We start from the raw sequence: 19,304 nt of genomic DNA, 5'->3' as shown, positions 1-19,304 counted from the left end.
GAAAACCCCGCAGCATCCTTATAGGCTCGGCAGTGCTACGCTGGATAGCACTATGGAAGAAAGAGACTTGGGGGTCATCATTGAGCAAGATGAACATGAGCCTGCAATGGGATGCTGTGGCTAGTAAAGTGACCAAAACGCTGGCTTGCATCCATAGATGCTTCTTAAGCAAATCCCAGGATGTCGTTCTCCCATTGTACTTGGCCTTCATGAGGCCACAGCTGGAGTACTGCGTCCAGTTTTGGGCTCCACAATTCAAAAAGGATGTGGAGAAGCTTGAGAGGGTACAGAGGAGAGCCACGCACATGATCAGAGGTCAGGAAAACAGACCTTATGATGAGAGGCTGAGTGCCATGGGACTCTTCAGCCTGGAACAGCGCAGGCTCAGTGATGATCTGGTGCCACCTGTAAGTTTATCAGGGGTGCTCATCAGGATCTGGGGGAACGCCTTTTCACCAGAGCGCCCCAAGGGATGACAAGATCAAGTGGTCACAAACTCCGCCACCACCGATTCAGGCTGGACATAAGAAAGAACTTCTTTACTGTCTGAGCCCCCAAGGTTTGGAGTAGACTGCCGCCAGAGGCAGTTCAAGCACCCACTTTGAATGCCTTCAAGACACATTTTGGATGCTTATCTTGCTGGGATCCTATGATCCCTGCTGAGTTCCTGCTCATGGGGCAGGGGGTTGGACTTGATCCTTCGGGGTCCCTTCCAGCCCAAATGTCTATGAAATCTTGCACTCCACTTGTGTGGACCAGGGGACTAGGACAAGAGAGAAAACAAAAGATTTGTGCACAGGAAAAGAGGTATAAGCAAAATTGTGTTGGATTCGCAAATATATAATGTGGAGCAAGGCCAGTTCAAAGTAAACATGTTAGCATGGATAACAGAACTAAATGCCACCTTAACAGGTCTGCTGTATGAATAAGGTGATGATGTGAAATTTTGTAATGCAGTCACCATTCATGGGGGAGAGAGAAATTATGCCAGATTCTCATTTCTGTGGCAGTGATATAAAATTGAAGTAATGCTGTTGACTACAAGGCATAGGAGAAGTAGTACAACTTTGTGGAGTTGCTCTTAGTGTTGCTGGTGGCAGAGCTGTTAAAGTGTCTTGCTACAGTTATGCAGGCACGGGTTCAAGCTCTGTTCTGGACTCCTACTGAAAGATGTTACCAGTCAACCCAGCAGTAAACAGGTAGGTGGTCATTCAGGCTAAGGAATTAAAGACATCACTCCCTGTGTGATAGATTTTTAGTGGGGGGGTGGGGTTCAAGAGGAAGGAATGGAAGTGGAAATAGAGGGGGGGAATAGGAACCACTCTGTACTACCTGTTAGGTAATGGACAGATGCAACTTGTGAATGGCTTCCAATGCTCCTGCACTTAAGCATTTCAGAAAAGGAGCACATCAGCTGCAGGCAGATGTACAGTCCCCCTGATCCACCCCTTGGTCCAAGTGTTTGGAAATCACTATGACTGCATGCAATGGTGTGGTGTTCTCCATCAGGGGATGCAACAGGGGTTGCTTTGTTTGTTGGTTCCATACACCAGGCTAGAAGAGCAGGGCAGGTAGAGAGGGATGCAAGGAACTGTTATCTTCAGCCCCAGAGCTGATGAGAAAAATTCCTTGCATGGCTGTCCACATCCAGAGATGGCTGAGGATGGCATGACATGCCCCCTCCTCCCCACCCACTGGAACCGTGAGACCTGAGGCAGAAGGGTGCACATAAGGATTCCTGTTGTCTAGCCCCTGTGGAGCACTGTTGGACACACTGTCATGTTCTGTAAAGTGGGCACTCCTAACTAACTTTTGAATAGGCAAGGATTTGGGCGTGGGATGGGGTGGTGGTATCTTTTATTAGACCAGTGGTATGGTTGGAATAAAGGTAGACAAGCTCTTGAATGCAATGCATTCTTCACTCCAATAATCACTCTAACAGCACCGGAACTTTTGAATAGTAATTTTGTAACACCTTCAATTAGTTGTTGTTTCTTCCATGGTTGTTTTTGGAACATTTCAGCCATTTTTGGAGGGCTTCACGGTGTGTGTATGTCTGTCTGCTCATCCTTTCAGGTGCTTCAGATGTTACAGCTGTCAAGGGTCATAGATTACTGGAGAGGTGCCAGTGCTATTGAGGTGACAGAAAAGCTGGAATCCTGTTTTATTTTTTAGCCCCAAGTGGCAGGTACCGAGGCACTTGATTGCCATTTTTATCATTTACACACAGTTTGAATTGCTATTCTCTTCATGCAGCTACTGTACATGCTCCGTAGGCTGTGCTGGTACACATGTAAGTCCTGAAACTCCAGCCTGGTGAGGAGGAGAGCAGGCCCTCCCCTGTTTTAGCCAGTCCAGGAAGCAAGAGACCCACATTTTAGGACCCACTTATTTAGAGATTTTTAACTTCTCCCTTTAGCTTTCTGGCATAGGGCTCTAACCACCAGGCCATAGGTCAGGTACTACTGAAGCCCTTCTGTAGACTTCCTGTTGAAGCTGAGCCATTGCACCTTGCATTTAGTCATTAGCTCAAAGGGATAAAGGACAGTACTGTGGGGAAAGTTTCTGCCCCATTGGGAACCCCAGGCTACAACCCAGTGTCTGTTTCCTTCTGGCAGAACATCTTCACACTGATCCGCATTCTCTCTAGCATGAGGAAGGGGGGCAGGGGCAAAATATGCCCTGTGGGCTGGATCCAGCCTGCCAACTGATTGGATCTGGCCCATGGGGTGCATGGGCCACTTCCAACTTTCATAGTTGGTAGGGTCAGAAGGGACCTAAGCAGATCATCTAGTCAGACCCCCTGCCATGGGCAGGAAATGATGCTGGGGTCAAATGACCCCAGCTAGGTGGCTGTCTAGCCTCCTTTTGAAGACCCCCAGGGTAGGGGCAAGCACCACTTCCCTTGGAAGTTGGTTCCAGCTCCTAGCCGCCCTGACAGTGAAGTAGTGCCTCCTAATATCTAGCCTGAATCTACTCTCAGTCAACTTATGACCATTGTTCCTTGTTACCCCCGGTAGTGCTCGGGGGAACAGGGACTCTCCCATAGCCTGCTGGTCCCCCTTGGCAAGTTTATAGGCAGCCACCAGATCCCCTCGCAGCCTTCTTTTGTGGAGGTTGAACAAGTTCAGGTCCCATAGCCTATCCTTATAGGCCCTACCCTGCTGCCCCCTGATCATGTGAGTGGCCCTCCTCTGGACCCTCTTGATGCTGTCCACGTTTCTCCTGAAGTGCGGCTCCCAAAACTGGACGCAGTACTCCAACTGCGGCCTGACCAGTGTTGCATAGAGGGGGAGGACCTGTTTGTGATGCATCTGTGGATGCATGACAAGGTACGGTTAGCCTTCCTGACCACGTCCCCACATTGGCAGCCCATGTTCATCTTGGAATCAACAGTGATTCCAAGATCCTTCTCTGCCTCTGTGCTGATGAGAAGGGAGTTCTCCAGCCTGTAGGTATGCTGCTGGTTCTTCCTTCCCAGGTGCAACACCTTGCACTTGTCCATATTAAAACCCATCGTATTCTCATCCGCCCACCTCTGTAACCTGTTGAGATCTAATTGAAGCCTGTCCCTCTCTTCTAGTGTGCTCGCTTCTCCCCACATCTTAGTGTCATCTGCAAACTTGAACAAGGCGCTTTTCACCCCCTTGTCCAAATAACCGATGAAGATATTAAACAGTGCAGGCCCCAGGATTGAGCCCTGGGGAACCCCACTGCCCGCATCTCTCCAGGTCGAAAATGACCCATTCACCACCACTCTCTGGGTGCGGCCCTCCAGCCAATTTGTGACTCATTTGACTGTGTAGTTGTCGACACCACAGATGCCTAATTTTTTAATGAGGATGGGGTGAGAGACAGTGTCGAAGGACTTCCTAAAGTCCAGGAAGACTACATCCACCATGACACCTGCTTCCAAGGCTTTTGTGACCTGGTCATAGAAGGCCACCAAGTTGGTCTGACAGGACCTGCCTCTAATGAACCTGTGTTGATTGCCCCTAAGCATAAACTCCCAGGCTGGCCCCTCGCAGATGTGCTCCTGGATAATTTTCTCAAAGAGCTTCCCCAGGACCAAGGTAAGACTAACGGGCCTATAGTTTCCCGGGTCCTCTTTCCTCCCTTTTTTTGAAAATGGGGACCACATTAGCCCTTTTCCAGTCGTCAGGCATCTTACCGGAACACCATGAGTGCTCGTGAAGCTGTGCCAGGGGTCCTGCAATGACCTCTGCCAGTTCTCTAAGCATTCTGGGGTGGAGATCATTAGGACCTGCTCATTTGAACACTTCTAGTCCCTCCAGAAGTTCCCTGACTAGGCCCTCACTGACCCTGGGCCTGGCTGCGCCTCCCCTGGGTCCGTCCGGATTCCCAGTGGGGGGGATGTCCCTGTCCCTGCTCAGGAAAATGGAAGCAAAGAAACTGTTAAAGAGATTAGTTTTGTCATCTGGTGCTACCACCAGATTACCAAGCATGTCCTGCAGACGCCCCACATTATTTGGCACCTTCTTTTTACCCCCTATGTATTTAAAAAAGGACTTCTTTTTATCTTTCCATTGGGTGTATGCCTCCTTTTTGGCTTTGAGGCATTTGTGGATGCTTTTGGTGAGCCATGGGGGCTTTTGAGCACTCTTGCCCGCTTTGATCCGCGTGGGGAGTGTCATGATTTGGGGTTGGAGGATCGTCTCCGTAAGGAATGACCACTCTTCTTGGACTCCCAACTCCCCTCCCCTCTGGGACCTCAGTGCCTCCCCGACTAATTTCCTTACCTCATTGAAATCCGCCCTCCTGAAGTCCAGGGCTGCTGCCTTGCTGCAGGCCTTTGACACCCTGCGCTGGATGGTAAATTGCAGTAGGTGATGATTGCTATCGCCCAGGTGGTCGAGCATCTGCAGTCCCTTCACCAGGTCATTGCCTGTGGCCAGGACTAGGTCCAACAAGGCATTTCTCCTGGTGGAACTGATTGGATCCAGCCCATGGCTGACCCTGCAATGCTTCGCATGGGGCCAAACCCTGCCTGGGACAGTCAGTGCCGTGCTCCTGCCCATGTCTGCCAGCCCTGGTCCTGGCCAGCATGCGCCGCTTACCAGTAGGGCTGCTCCCAGCGCAGCTGCAGCTGCCCAGGTGTTGCTCAGCTCCCCTCACCTCCAGTGGTGGTTCCTCCTGCCCCTGCTGCACCACTCCAGGTGGGGAAGAAGCTTCAGCCCAGCAGCTTGTGCACCAGTATGCGGGGCTTCAGCTCCAGCTCCAACTGCTGGCTGCCTTCTACCCACTCTGCCCTTTCTTCTGGCTCCATATATCTCCCTCTTGGCTGCCCAGGGACCAGCTTCATGGAATGCTGGTTGGAGCAATATGCTGGGAAGTTTAGAGAGTTGTAGTTTCAAACCTGCTCTGGATGAAGGTTGCTAAGAACTTGGGTCAAGTGCCCTAACCACTTGACTGTTGGGCTCAAACCCAGGAGATGCCCCCTCCTTCTCTGGTGTTTAATGCTTACTAATCACAAGTTTTTGCCAGGTAGGATTCCATGACCTGTGCTCATCCAGCCTAGGCTGCGTGCCTTCTTGGCCAGTGCTCGGCCTGCTATATATGCTCGTCGCATTTCCATGCTGCGTGTGGAGCAGGGTCACAAATGGTACATAAGTGCCAAAAATAGCAGTTATGTGGCTGGGTAACTGCTGTTTGGGTGCACAAAGTGAAATGGGATTCTGCCCAAAACATGGGGTTTTTTTGTTTCCCATAACAGAGAATCACAGGGTACGTTGTTTAAACAGTCTTAAAAAGGGCTATGTTGCCAAAAAAAAGTTTTGAGAACCATTGTTTTGGAGTGTAGTTTTTCCTTTGATTTGATTACATGTATGTAATCAGCATTGTATGTACACTTAGAACCATTTATCTGCCCTGTTAGTAGACTTCCTGTGACAAGCAAGTGATTGAGAGGTACAAGAACTCTGCCTTCCACGCTGTGACTTAAAGTAATTCCAGCCTTGACGGTGTATCTTTCAATTATCCCAAGGTCATTTCTGCTCCATGCACTCATTGGTTTTCTTGTTCTCTGTGGAAGTGTATTTTTTCCATAGGTCTGCTTATAATTTTGGCTACTCTTTACTTACACGTCTTCACAGTCCCTTTTGATTATCCTTTGTTATAAAGTTTCTCTTACTCTAATTATCTGTGGTAAATACCTCAGTTTCGCAGACTAGTATTTTGATGCCTTCACAATAATTCCTCACTGTTCATCTGTCCGACAGCCCTAGTTGTGGATGTTGTATATCCTGTTACAATTTGATATGCAGTTCACTACCTGGCGTACTCACTACAAGATTTGAACATCTGCAAGGAGGAGAAGGATTTGACTGCAGTGCAAGGCTTCTACCAGAAATGTTGTTTTCCTTGTTGTTCACTTAAGCCTTACATTGCTTTTCTACTTACTGGGATGCCATTGATGAGTGCAAAGAACAGTCCTAGACTGTGAAAACTTGGCTTTATTAATCTTGAAAATGCCTTCCCCCCAATAATCCTCAGAAATTCAGGATATTTGGTTAGTTTGATACCAGGTTCTGCTTTCGTGTCCACTGTATCAGGGGTGCTCAGTAGGGTTGTGCAAAACACCGTCATTTTGTTTCAATGTCCGTTTCACCATTTCGAAGGGACAGTGTTTCGTTTCATCGCTTCATTTTGTTTCGAAGCACTGTCCTGTTTCATTGAAACTCTTTCGCTGTTTCGATGCGTTTCAACATTTCACCCATACGCTATAATAGGGAATCATGAAAATGCCTAAAACTTGGTCATTCCTTCCCTGATTTGGATGAAAACTGCAGGGATGGTAGCCCCTTCTGAGGGCATGAATCCTGCCAAGTTTCAAGGAGATCCAGGGGACTGCAACCCCAGGAGGGCCACAGGGCTGTGCCAAACTCCTCCCGGAGGTGGGGGCCCCCAGATCTGTGCACCAGATGAGAGGAGGCTGCCGCCTAGGACCGGCACTGGGCACAGCTTGTGCCCAGCACTGGAGAAGATTGCTGCTGCTACCTGGGACAGCAACCTCTTCTTATCTGGCACACAGATCTGGGGGCTTGCACTCTTGGGAGGAGTCTGGCACAGCTCTGAAGCACTCCCAGCGGTGCGAGCCCCCGGAACTGTGCCCCAGATAAGGAGGCTGCAGCAATCTTCCCTGACACAGGGCAAAGGCTACGCCCATCGCTGGTCCAAAGTGGCAGAGGCATCCTCCTTTCAACCTGCACGCAAATCTGGGGGGGTTGCATCCCTGGGGGGGCTGCTGGGCTGTGCTGGACTCCTCCTGAGGTTGCGAGCCCCTGGATCTGTGCACCAGATGAGAGGAGGCTGCTGCCTGGGTGCAGCCCACACCCAGCATCAGTCTCAGGTGGCAGCAGCAGCCTCCTCTCATCCAGGGTGCAGATCTGGAGGCTCGCACCCGTGGGAGGGGTGCCAGGCAGTGCTGGACTCCTGGGGGTGCGAGCCCCCGGATCTGTGCATTGGATGAGAGGAGGCTGCCGCAGGCACAGCCACTGCCGCTTAGGACAGGAAGCAGGAGCAATCTTCTCCAGTGCTAGGCACAGCCTGCACCCAGCACCAGTCTCAGATGGCAGGGGCAGTCTACTCTCATCTGGGGTGCAGATCTGGGGGCTCACACCCCCGGAGGAGTCTGGCACAGCCCTGCAGCCCTCCCGGGGGTGCGGGCCCCCAGATCTGTGCGCCAGATGAGAACAGGCTGCTGCTGCCACTGACCATCATTGAAGCCAAAAAAGCCCAGGTTCGAAACTTGAAACGTTTTGAAACTTTTGAAACATTTTGAGTGCCCTCGTTTTGTTACGAAGCTGTTTCGAAGCCTTTTGTTTCATTTTGATTTCGCTGTTTTGAGCTCAGAACGCATCGAAACAGCTTTGAAATGAAACACCTGGCTAAACTTCGCACAGCCCTAGTGCTCAACCCTTGCCTGTGGGCCAGATCCAGCTCATGGAGAGCCACATGTTCTGGCCCACAGGGCTCCCCACAGGTCTAAATATTTGGCAGTGGTGGCGAAGTGGCAATGTTAATTGCTGCTTCCCAGCTGTCAAATTTCTGGACCTATGGGAGCCCTGTGGGCAGATAGCATAGCCTTACAAGCTAGATCAGGCATACGGGGCCAGGGCAGCACAGGACCCAATCTGGGTGCATGAGGCCCAGACAACACAGGGCCCAATCCAGGCAGCATGAGGCCTGATCTGACTGATGCAAGGTGGGATCTAGTCACCTGGGGCTGGATTCAGGAGGTGTAAGGTGGGGTCTGGGTGCCCAGGGCCTGAGCCAGGTGGCATGCAGCAGGATTTGAGTGCACAGGGCCCACCCCTTGTGTTGTCCCTGTGCCACTTATTCAATCGGTGGGTCCAAGAAGTTGAGCTCCACTGCACTATATCCTTTTTGATATGATTTGTTTGAAGTAAGAATGATGGGAGAATTTGCCCCTTTTGCATGTTTTTCCTAGCACTATTCTCTTCCTTTAGTTTAGCAGCAAATGCATTAAGTCTGGATCAGTTTGTTTGCATTTTTCTATATTTCTACTCCCTTTTCATTAATTATTATAGTTAAGGGCCTTGAGACATCGCTTTATCCAATGAATGTTGTTTTCTACAAACATGGCATACAGCGTCTGCATTCTACTCATACAGTTATATATTTTTCCACTAGGTCAGATTAGGACACTTAAAGCATGAAGTCAAAGCAAAATCATCACACATGTATTTGTATGTGCTTATTTTGCTTCCTATCTTATTCCTGGCTGTAATTTTAGGTAAGTACAATTACATGTTTTTAATTTTGGACTTGCTGAACGAGATAGTGAGTGTGGGAAAGGAGGAAGGTATAATTCAGGATAGTCACCAGAAGTCTAATATTTTCCCTGGGTTCAGTTGGGAACTCAGCCTTTTACTCTGATAGTAATATTCAACTTCATAGGCGACAGACTGTTATAAAAGCTTGTCTTACCAGTCTGCTTCTCCAGGGCATCCACCACCATTTAGTTAGACAAGATCTAGGAACTACATTTCTACAACATAATTTGATCCGTTCCAGTTGTCAAGCAATCCTTTTGTGTTCCCCAGGAACGAGTGGTCCTGCCTCATCATTTGTCAGCAGTGTTTGTGATCAGTCTCATTAGAAGACCTATGGATTTGTAGTTTATAGTTGGTTTGAAAGCCAGAAGTATTTTCTCTTCCACACTTAGGCATTTTGATTCTGCCACTTTTTTAATGTACCTTATATTTTAGTAAGAGGAGTGTTTATTGGTTTTTCCATTGTTTGGTGTTATTAATACATACAGTGCACATCAGCCTTTCAGAAACCTGTTCTCGAAACAGGTTTTAGATAAGTAAAACATTTGTAAATTCATTTTCCTGCCCAAAATAATGCTCTTTTGTTAAATCAAAGCAAGTTTAAGACTCTTGTCCATTGTCTGTCAGAGGCTGCATCTTAGCATGCTCATCATTCATAATAGAGTATGTTATGTATTAAAACAAAATTGGACTGATAATTGCAAAAACTAAATAGAAGGAGTGAGTCTTAGTAGTAGTGCCTAGCACAGTGTCATCTTGGGTTGTGATGTCTGGGGCTCTGTGAGTGCTACAACAATACAAATAATAATAGTAACAATGCAAAAGAATGGTTCTATAGATAATCTTTTTTCATTCTCTTACAATGAAATGAAAATGAGTGCATCAGTATATATTCTGCATCTTACTATACTTAATACTGAATAATTTTTTTTTAGTGGCATTCATAGTAACTAGACGTAAATCCAAAGAGTTAACCCATAAACTGAGTGAGCAACTTGAACTGCTGGAATGTGAACTTCGGAAAGAAATACGTGAGGGTAGGTCTGCACAGCCTTTTTTTTTTTTTTAATCAGTGTATGTTCTCTGCACTGGAAGCATCATGCAGAGACTCGCAATGTACAAATGTTTTATGTCGCATAGACTTCAAAGACATATATAGACTTTTTTTTTGCATTATGTTGGTCAGAGACACTTTACAATAGTGTTATGCATTTTAGTAGCTGTTAGTACTAGAAGCTAATAACGCTGAAGGTGCGTCTTCACAAGACATTTACTGCGGAGTTGGCTAATTAGCTGCACAGTGCAACATCACCATCTACACATGTGGTGCTATTAGAACAGAGTAAACGTAAGTACTATCCTATGGCATAGTTCACTCTACCACAATGCACATGTGGATGCTGATGGGGCTGGCTGGGGCACAAGGGTGCTTCAGTTTGGGGCTAGCTGCCAGGTAGCCTCTGCACTGAAGCACCCTCATGCTCCAGCCAGCCCCCCTGCAGCATGCTGAGCTGGGTTGGAGCAGCCTCAGGCTGGTGCTTTGGGCCCCCTGCCAGCTGGGGCTGCTCTGACCCAGTTCAACATGTTGCGGTCCTTGGCGCATATTCAAACATGGTGCCAAGGAGCAATAAACTCTGGTGTGAACTGTGCTGGAGTTTATTCGGGTGAATTAATTGCACATGTAGATGTGCCCTGCTTATAATAAGAATTTGCTTTGGCAAAACTGAAAGTAAAAAAAAAAATACACCTAATCAACATTTTCCAACTCTGAGAGATTTAGCCAGAAAAATAATGCATCAAGTCTTAGAAAAGTTTTTAAGAACATCTTTTTAAGGTCAGATTGAAAGCTGTAATTACATTGATAGATTTCTGCTCATCAGAACTAATGCTCTGTGTGTGGGGTGGGGGGTGTTGTTATTTCAGGATTTGCTGAACTGCAGATGGATATGTCAGATGTGGTGGATAGTTTTGGAACTGTTCCCTTCCTTGACTACAAACATTTTGCTCTTAGAACTTTCTTCCCAGAGGTAAATGATTGCTGGTCTTTTAGGCATCACCCTTGTAATGAACATGATAACTTGAGTAAGAAACAAATATTTAAATACTACACTGTAGTTGTACATCCTTCTCACAGCTGACTTCATATACTGTTTCTAAGCCAATAGAATAGTATTGCACTAACTCTATAGGGGAACATTTAAATGTGTTGCCCTTAGGTTCCATGTAACTTTTTAGTCATCAAATCTGCATGTTGAATTAAAATAACCCCAGTGTCCCTTTAATGTATTCAAGAATTCTCTGTGCTCTGTAACTTTCTCATTGTCTCACCTTGCTCAACCTTCATTACACTCTGTTAAGTCTACATTTTGTCCATTGCTTTTTCTCTCTCATACTTGTCTGCAAAAATAAATTAACGCAGCCAATTCATTTAATGTGTTTAACTCACAAGTCTTCCTCATTCAGTCAGCAAGATGCTAATGAGGCCTTCAAGTTAATAGAAAATAAGGGTTGAAAGGGACCTCAGGAGGTCATTTAGTCTAACCCCCTACTCCAAAGCAGGACCAGCCCCAACTATATCATCCCAGTTCTTACTCTCCCTCTTGTACTTGAATAATTTCAATTCATTAAAATTAAGAGTAGGAAATGGAAAATCCCAAATCATGTTGTTGTTCTGTTTCAGGCTGCTGATTCCCATGCCAGAAAAGTTGAGAGAAGTGACTGGCCTCAATTCAAGATAGCAGTAAGCACATGCTAGACTTTAAGCATGTGCTTACATGCTGTCCTAACTACTAGGGATGGACTTAAGCAGGTACTTGAGTATTTTCCTGAATTGGGGCTAGAATTATTTGCTGGTTGAAAGCCCTGTTCCCCCTGCAGGGCCAGGTTCAGGCCAGGCTGCTGCCCACCCCACACTAGCCCTGGGTGTTGGATCAGAACCACCATCTGGCCTGTAGTTGAACCAGGCACTGCCCATCTAGCCTGCCAGGGAAAAAGTTTGAGCCCCACTGTGTTATATGGTTTGCTCTGAGGGGAAGATGGCCCTTCACGAGCATCTTGAAATGTTCCATGTTCTATTCCGTCTAAAAGCTTACCCCATTTCCCCCATATTATGGTTTCTGAGTTGAAACCTGCAGACATGCATAGGTGCATGTTAAAAAACGTGGTTTTCTCCTTGGCATTAATCTTCATCTCTTGTTATCACCTGAGAATACAAAATACCCTGACAGGGGTCATGTCCACCTCTGTAGTACCAAGGTTGCAATCACGAATCATGTATTCATGTACTTAACTTTACTATTGTGAGTAACCTCATTGAAATAGGACTGCTTGCTATGATAAAATTAAGCACATGTGTGTTTGCAGTATCCTTGCCCCTTTTTTGTACAGCACCTAGTACAATGGGATCCCCAAATTAATCCTCTAGCATGGATGTGAGTAATCATAACACATTCTGATTCAGATATTGATCTTGCACCAAAATAAATCAAGAATAATTCTACTGAAACCACTCAAGTCACACTGGTCTAATTAGTGTTAGATTATAATGAGACTCTTGTTTCAAGAATTCTGCCAACAGTGTCATACTTTCTGCATTTCTTTTGTTTTGTTACCAAGGTGATTATCAAAATATTATCTTTATTTTTAGGATTTCAGATGTTCGTTCTGTATACTTCACACCTAAAATCATAATCATCTTGCAAAAGCAGTATTTTCTTTCTATATTGTTGGAAATGTGGAAAAAATGAAGGAAGAAAAGAAACAAAATACATTACTTTACAAGCCAAAGAGATTTCAGATAGATCATTTGTCTGTTTTGTGTGAACTAAAAGAAAAGTTTGCTACTTTAAGCTCTGATAAGATTTTGGTGGTCAACCTGAAAAGCATTTAACACCTTGTGTTCCAGTTTTTCCATCTAGAAAACTATTATTTATATTGTGGAAGCACCCAAAAAGTGCTTGGTGCTGTATAAATGTTTTCAGTGAGACAGCCTCTGCCAAATAGTGCTTACAGACCAAAAAGAAAAAAAAAAGATGAACTGGATAGAGCAGGGGAATGTCGCCTATAATCAAAATGATCAAGGTGACAACTGACACATGCCTTGATAACCTCATATATTTAAAATGATATGTTTGTTAGGGCCCATTGCAATTCCCAGCATCCTGTTACAAAAGCCTTATCTAGTCGCAATGGTTTAATTTTCATTATTTACTGTGGCTTTATAGTTGTTTTTTATTTTCATGTCTTTTGGTATTCGTTTAAATATATAATATAAATGTGATCATATTATTCTTTATATTAAACCCTAATTTTTGCCCCACTTTGAAAACTTTGCTTATTTATTGTTGCCTTTCTCCTTTTCTCAAACCATTTTGTTTAGCACTGCTACATCTACTTCCTTTGTGCAGTGATTGTTAACTCTTCCTATCGTTGCATTTTATTTTTTCACATTGCCCCTTAAATTTAAAATATTTTTTTTCCTGTTGGGTGGGCACCATATGGAATAAAAGCCTTGGAAATGGGAAAGTGAAGAAAAAGGGAGCAGGTAATGGGAAAGAATTGCTAAGAATAGCAAGCATGGGAAAGAAAAGAGAGTGGGGATGAGATGGGGATGAAGAACAGAAGTTTGGCAAATACAATGTGTAGGAAGAGTTACCTGCGTTAGAGAAAAAGCGAATAGCATAAAAGTCAACAGGGTGAATTTAGATGCCCAGCATACTGATTTTGAGAGAGGCAGGTTCTTGTCAGGACCTTGCAGACTGAAGGTTTGAGGCCCTAACTGCTATAATCTCTGGGAACCTGGGTGGTTGTCTTTGTACAGGCTGCTAATAGAGCTTACATCATGGTGGTGATGAGATGGAAGTAGGATCCACTCTCTTACTGGGCTTTTTCTACAATAATATTTGATCACTGCACAAGGGTTATAGGAGATGAATTAAGAGTGTTTGTAAAGCACTTGGAGATTAATGAGTAGAAGATGTATGGAAAGTATTGGTACCTAATAATAAGATCAAACAAACTCTAAATCAGGGTCCTTGATAACTAAAAATGTCATACAGCTGGTACCAGTGGCACCCTAAAAATGCATTTGGGAGTGTCCTTAGGAAACCTAGAAGAGCAGCAGATTTCCATGTGAGAATAATGAACATAGAATGTTATGGTTATGGCTATGGTTCTGGATGACCCCTACTGGGTTGTACTGGGGGCATTCAGCAATATATATGATAAATCTGTTGTTATCTCAAGTCTGAGTTCCCCTTTGTAGTTCACCTGAAGTGCAAAAGTGAATGCAGCAATATATTTGTAGTTATCAAACCAAAATCTTCATTACTTTATGTCAAAGTGTCTTCCATTGGATACCCGCTTAGCATTTGTAAGGTATATGTGATTTATTAGACACCTTTGAAATTCATAACAATGTAACTAAACATATCTTTTCTCTTAGCCAAAAACACTTGCAGCTCCCTTCACAGAAGACATGCACACTAATGTACCACCGGTAAGTTTGTGTAATTTAATGTTAGTCTTATTTTGTAGGTATTCTTTTCAGCCTACGTATGATCATGTTTGTCACTTTAGAATCTGAGGATACCTATACACATGCCCGGTGCCTACTCTGACATGTTCTAATTAGAATGCATTGGAGCAGACTCGATTAATCCAATAGCCTCACTCCAGCAGCCTCGATGTCACGTGTATTCAGTGTCCTGCGCTTCAAAATGGCAGTGGGAGTGCTTTAACTAAAGCTCGTGTGACAAGCTTTAGTTAAAAAAAAAAAAATCATTTTGAAGCACAGGAACGCTGAACACATGAGGCACTGTGGGCACTTTAATTAGAGCTGCTCTAATTAAAGCACCCCACCCCAACTCCGGAGCACGTGTAAAGACACCTTGAATTGTGATTCCAAAGTCATATTTCATTTTCTTAGCATCCTTCCCAGTTTGGGAAAAAGTTGCATCGATTTATGTGTACAAGAGAATTCTATATATAATACCCTGTTTTTGTATAGACTGAAGGATATGCCAGACAGAGTTCAATATTAGTATACGTTGCCCATGTGTATATAAATAAACATGAATATACTACGAGTAAAATCCTGCCCCCCTTGAATTCCAGTTGTCTTGAATGGGGCCAGGATTTTATCTTAAATGCTGCTTATTGTTCAGTTTCTAAGAATTAAAATCTATGACGGGTTTTCAATCTTTTTTTAACAAGTGTACCCCTTCTGTCTCAAAGTTTCAGCTCATGTACCCCTTTATATATTTTTTTGTTTTTAAGGGGTGGAGAGGGGGGGCAGATTGAGGCCCCCACAGTGAGGGAGGGCGTGGGGCTGGGGCAGTGGCTGCACAGCTGGAATAGAGCGTGGGATGGAGCTGCAAGCAACTCGTCCAGGGGGCGCGGGGAGGAAGGTGGCTCCCATTGCTGCACACTCCCCATGAGTGGATCTGGATCTGGATCTGCGTGTGGGGTGGGGCAGGGCAGGCTGCGGGCTGGGGCTGAGGCTGCACCGGGCTCTTCCTGGCTGGGGCTGGGCCAGGCTGCGCTCCAGGCAGGTGCCCCCCGAAGAGGGGGTGGCTACCGGAGGGGCTGCAGGCATTCCAGAATTCGCTGTATCCCCCCCAACCCAACATTGTATACCTAAAATTCCAAAAGGCCCTTGATCTGGTTTCCTGTGACAATATCATTGGATAATTGGAGGTTTGCAGGCTTAACTGCTTGACAGTTAGATGAGTAGGAAGCTGGCTGCGGGAGAGCTCTAATGAATGGACCTGAGTCGTCCTGGGAAGAAGTAGCCAGTGGTGTCCATCAGGGGTCCATGCTTGGTCCAGTGCTTATCAACATCTTTATGAATGATTTGGATGGGGTGGTGAAGAGCCCACTGGCCAAGTTCATGGATGAGACCAAATTATGGGGGAGTGCGGTCATGCTTGAAGATAGGTTGCAGATACAGGCAGACCTAGACAGGCTGGCAAGTTGGGCAGATCAGAACCAAATGAAGTTCAACATTCAGAAGTGTAAAGTGCTCTATCTGGGGACAAACAATCCCCAACATACTTGCAGGCTCAGTGGTGCCAAACTGACTAGCACCACGACTGAAAGGGACCTAGGGGTAATAACAAACCACAGTATGAATATGAGCCATCAGTGCAATGCTGTAGCCAGCAGGGCAAACAGTACTCTGGCATGCATCAACCAATGCACCTCAAGCAAAACCAAGGAAGTGATTCTTCTGCTCTTCTCAGCATTGGTGAGACCACAGCTAGAGTACTGAGGCCAGTTCTGGGTGCCGCACTTCAAAAAGGATGTGGAAAAGCTTGAGAGAGTCCAGAGAAGAGCCACCTGCATGATCAGACACTTGCAAAGCAAGCCATATGAGGAAAGGTTGAGGGACTTGGGCCTCTTCAGCCTAAAAAAGAGAAGGCTGAGAGGGGACTTTGGGAGCACCTTGCTGCTACATCAGGGGAATACAACAAGGGCTTGGCGAACAACAGTTCACCAGGGCACCCTTGGGGAAAGCCAGGAGTAATGGCCATACACTCCTTGAAGACCGTTTCAGGCTTAACACTAGGAAAAACTTCTTCACAGTTTGGGTGTCCAGACTGTGAAAAAAACTCCCTCCAGATTTGGTGCAATCACCTACACTGGAAATCTTCAAGAGGGAACTGAATGGTCACCTGGCCCCAGTTGTCTTTCCTACCTAGTACAGGAGGGCTGGACCTGATGATCTTGTAAACTCCCTTCCAGCACCTTACAATCTGAATCTATGAACCCCCCACTCCCAGCACTGCCAACACCCCTGCCAGGAACAGCCTGGCACTGCCCCAGCCCCACCCTCAGTGGCATTCCGCTTTCACCCCATGTGCAGACCTGGGGGCACGCGCCCCCCATGCCCTCCTGGGGGGTTGTGTAGTGCAAGGAGCTGTCCCCTGTGTGTGGCTCAGTACTGTGCTCTACCCCAGCTGGGCAGCCCCGGCCCCACTCCATCCCTGCTGGAGCCTTGATCTGCCCCCCCACGCCTCTTGCCTCACAACAGACTTACCAGCTGGACCCGGCTGCTCTCCATGCTGCCAGGCTGCTCACCTGGCACACCTGTGGCATTTATCGGCCGTATTATTGGCCACATCAGTTCTGTGTACTCACTGCGACCTTTTTAAGTACCCCTAGGGTTTGCGTACCCCTGGTTGAGAGCCACTGATCTACGATATGCAAAAATACAGTTTACTTTAATTTTTGTTTAATTTTTCCAGGACAGAGACCAAACTCACAAGGATGAAAGCCTCACTCTGTTACAGACTTTAATTTGTAACAAGAATTTTCTTGTTACTCTCATTCACACCCTTGAAAAGCAGAAAACCTTCTTGGTGAAAGATAGGTATAGTATTATTATGTTGTTATGTTTATTCTGCTCAAACCTTAGAATTAAAAAAAAAAACAACAGGCTTTGACCCACAGATATAATTTCATTCTATACAGCATAGACCTAAATATTTCCAAAATCTTTTCCCACATTCATTGTCTTTTTGAAATTCACAAGGTAAAAACAAATTGCCCTGAAACAAGTCATTAACAATAGAAATCAGAAAATGTAGATATGTAAACATCTAGTAAGGCAGGAAGACACTTCACCTCAAAACTGTAAGAACTTCCTGCATTTTTATCTATAGTTTTATGATCTGAAACTTCTCTTGCCTTGAACTAGATGCTGTTATTCTTCAGAACAGAATTCAGACGTATAAATTATGTTTTAAAATCTCTAAACCAGATGTTCCTTCACACTTCATATTTTTGGTCCGTAAAGAATGAAGATTCAGAATGTATAGGCATAACCTGAAGATATATGCTCATCTGAACAAATATCATAGTAAACTATTATGAAAGGCTTCTGACTCCTTTCACTTGTCATAGATGACTGGAAAAGCAAAATCCAAATCCATTTAGCTTTGTCTTTATTTTTTGTAAACAGGTGTTTGTTTGCTTCCTACTTGACCATTGCACTACAAACTAAGCTAGTCTACCTAACTCGTATTCTAGAAGTCTTGACAAAGGATTTGATGGAGCAGTCTAGCAACATGCAACCTAAGCTCATGCTAAGGCGCACAGAATCAGTGGTAGAAAAACTGCTGACAAACTGGATGTCCGTTTGCCTTTCTGGTTTCCTTCGGGTAAGTTTGATCTTTCCACTATATAAGAGGCAAGAACAAGGAATATTTTTAATGGAGAGACTACAGACTTTTTTCATATGCAACTTTGATAGACTTTCTGTTTGGTACGCTGTGCCTAGCACTTCATGCTATTAATATGCATTGTTCAAGTCTTGATTACTTCCATGGGCAACTATCACCCTGCATGTGTAAGAAAAGAGCAGCTCTCTAAATAACAATCATAGTCATCAACCTCAAGGGCTTGGGGTTAGATCGGTTTGCCATCTTGATATTTGCTTCTCAAATATTTTTTTGGTAATGTCAGAAGAGTTGCACTGTAATTGGAATGCACAGTGAACCCTTCTCCATAAAAGCTGTCACTTTGAAAAATCATTTCTGTCTTGGCTTTTAGCTGGTATTATTACAAAGAGCACTTAAACTACTAGAACTGAAAGAGCTTGGGGGGTAAAATACCCTCACTCATTTTTCTGTTTGTTTCATCTAGTGTTTCATCTAGTGGATGTGGTAGCATTTTGTGTATGGTTTCAGTGTTTGGTTATACTTCCTGCCTTGTGCGCTAAAATGATGCTATCACTTCCATGCCATGCCCTGGTAGGAATTTACATGCTCTGCTCTAGATGCTGCAAAAGGGTGGGGGATTTTTCTACTGCAAAAAGCAGCAGAGTGCTTTGGGTCCATTTCTGGGACTCCATCCAGCACAGAGCCAGTGAGCAGTCAAGGGAGAGATATTCTTCAACCCTCATTCCTCTTCATTGACTGGAAGAGCTGGGGTAATCTTGGGATATAAGGTGTCCTGCAGAGGGTGGAGGAAGAGAGATGCACAAGAAGGGATCCCCATTCTTCCCAGACTACTTGCTGGATTTGGGAAATAATGGGAGCCAGAGACTGAGGTGGAAGAAAGCAATTTCTTCTTCACTTTCCCTTTCATGAGACCTTAAGGCCAAGGCCTGGTGAAGAAGGAAGGCAATACCCTTCTTTTTCTCACCAGACTGGGAAAGCAGACAACACAGGGGCATGTGTGCACACCTCCAGTTGCTGACTCTGCAGAAGAGGTTGCAAAGTGTGGAAAGTTTCCTCTCTGCACTCCAGAAGTAGCTGGAGCTAGGGAGACAAAGGCAAGTTCCTCCAGGAGAGCTCCAGAAGCTGAGCAAACCATATCAGGCGAGATGTGAAAGTATACTCTTTCCATCAGCTGCTTCATTGGTGCCTGTGGGCAGCACAGGTCTTAGAGAGGTCATACTAGAAGCCCTGGGTGGAATCTGCAGTTCACCCTGGTCTTTCACACTGAGGCAAGGAAGGGAAAGAATACAGATCAATAAATGAACCT

At 45.4% G+C, this 19,304-nt stretch overlaps 1 protein-coding gene across 1 annotated transcript in view; it reads left to right on the top strand.

The window, feature by feature from the left end:
- PLXNC1 (plexin C1) overlaps positions 1 to 19,304 on the top strand; it is a 100,222-nt gene that overhangs the window by 48,165 nt on the left and 32,753 nt on the right. Inside the window, exons 14-19 of the mRNA XM_025208135.1 lie at positions 8,674 to 8,776; positions 9,752 to 9,853; positions 10,740 to 10,843; positions 14,260 to 14,313; positions 17,063 to 17,187; positions 17,779 to 17,977. Of these exons, the coding sequence (XP_025063920.1) occupies positions 8,674 to 8,776; positions 9,752 to 9,853; positions 10,740 to 10,843; positions 14,260 to 14,313; positions 17,063 to 17,187; positions 17,779 to 17,977 (687 nt within the window). The remainder of the gene's footprint in view (positions 1 to 8,673; positions 8,777 to 9,751; positions 9,854 to 10,739; positions 10,844 to 14,259; positions 14,314 to 17,062; positions 17,188 to 17,778; positions 17,978 to 19,304) is intronic.

This window comes from Alligator sinensis, unplaced genomic scaffold (genome assembly GCF_000455745.1).
Source record: "Alligator sinensis unplaced genomic scaffold, ASM45574v1 scaffold141_1, whole genome shotgun sequence".
NCBI classification, from domain to species: Eukaryota; Metazoa; Chordata; order Crocodylia; family Alligatoridae; genus Alligator; species Alligator sinensis.
This window is presented reverse-complemented; position numbering and strand designations above follow the sequence as displayed.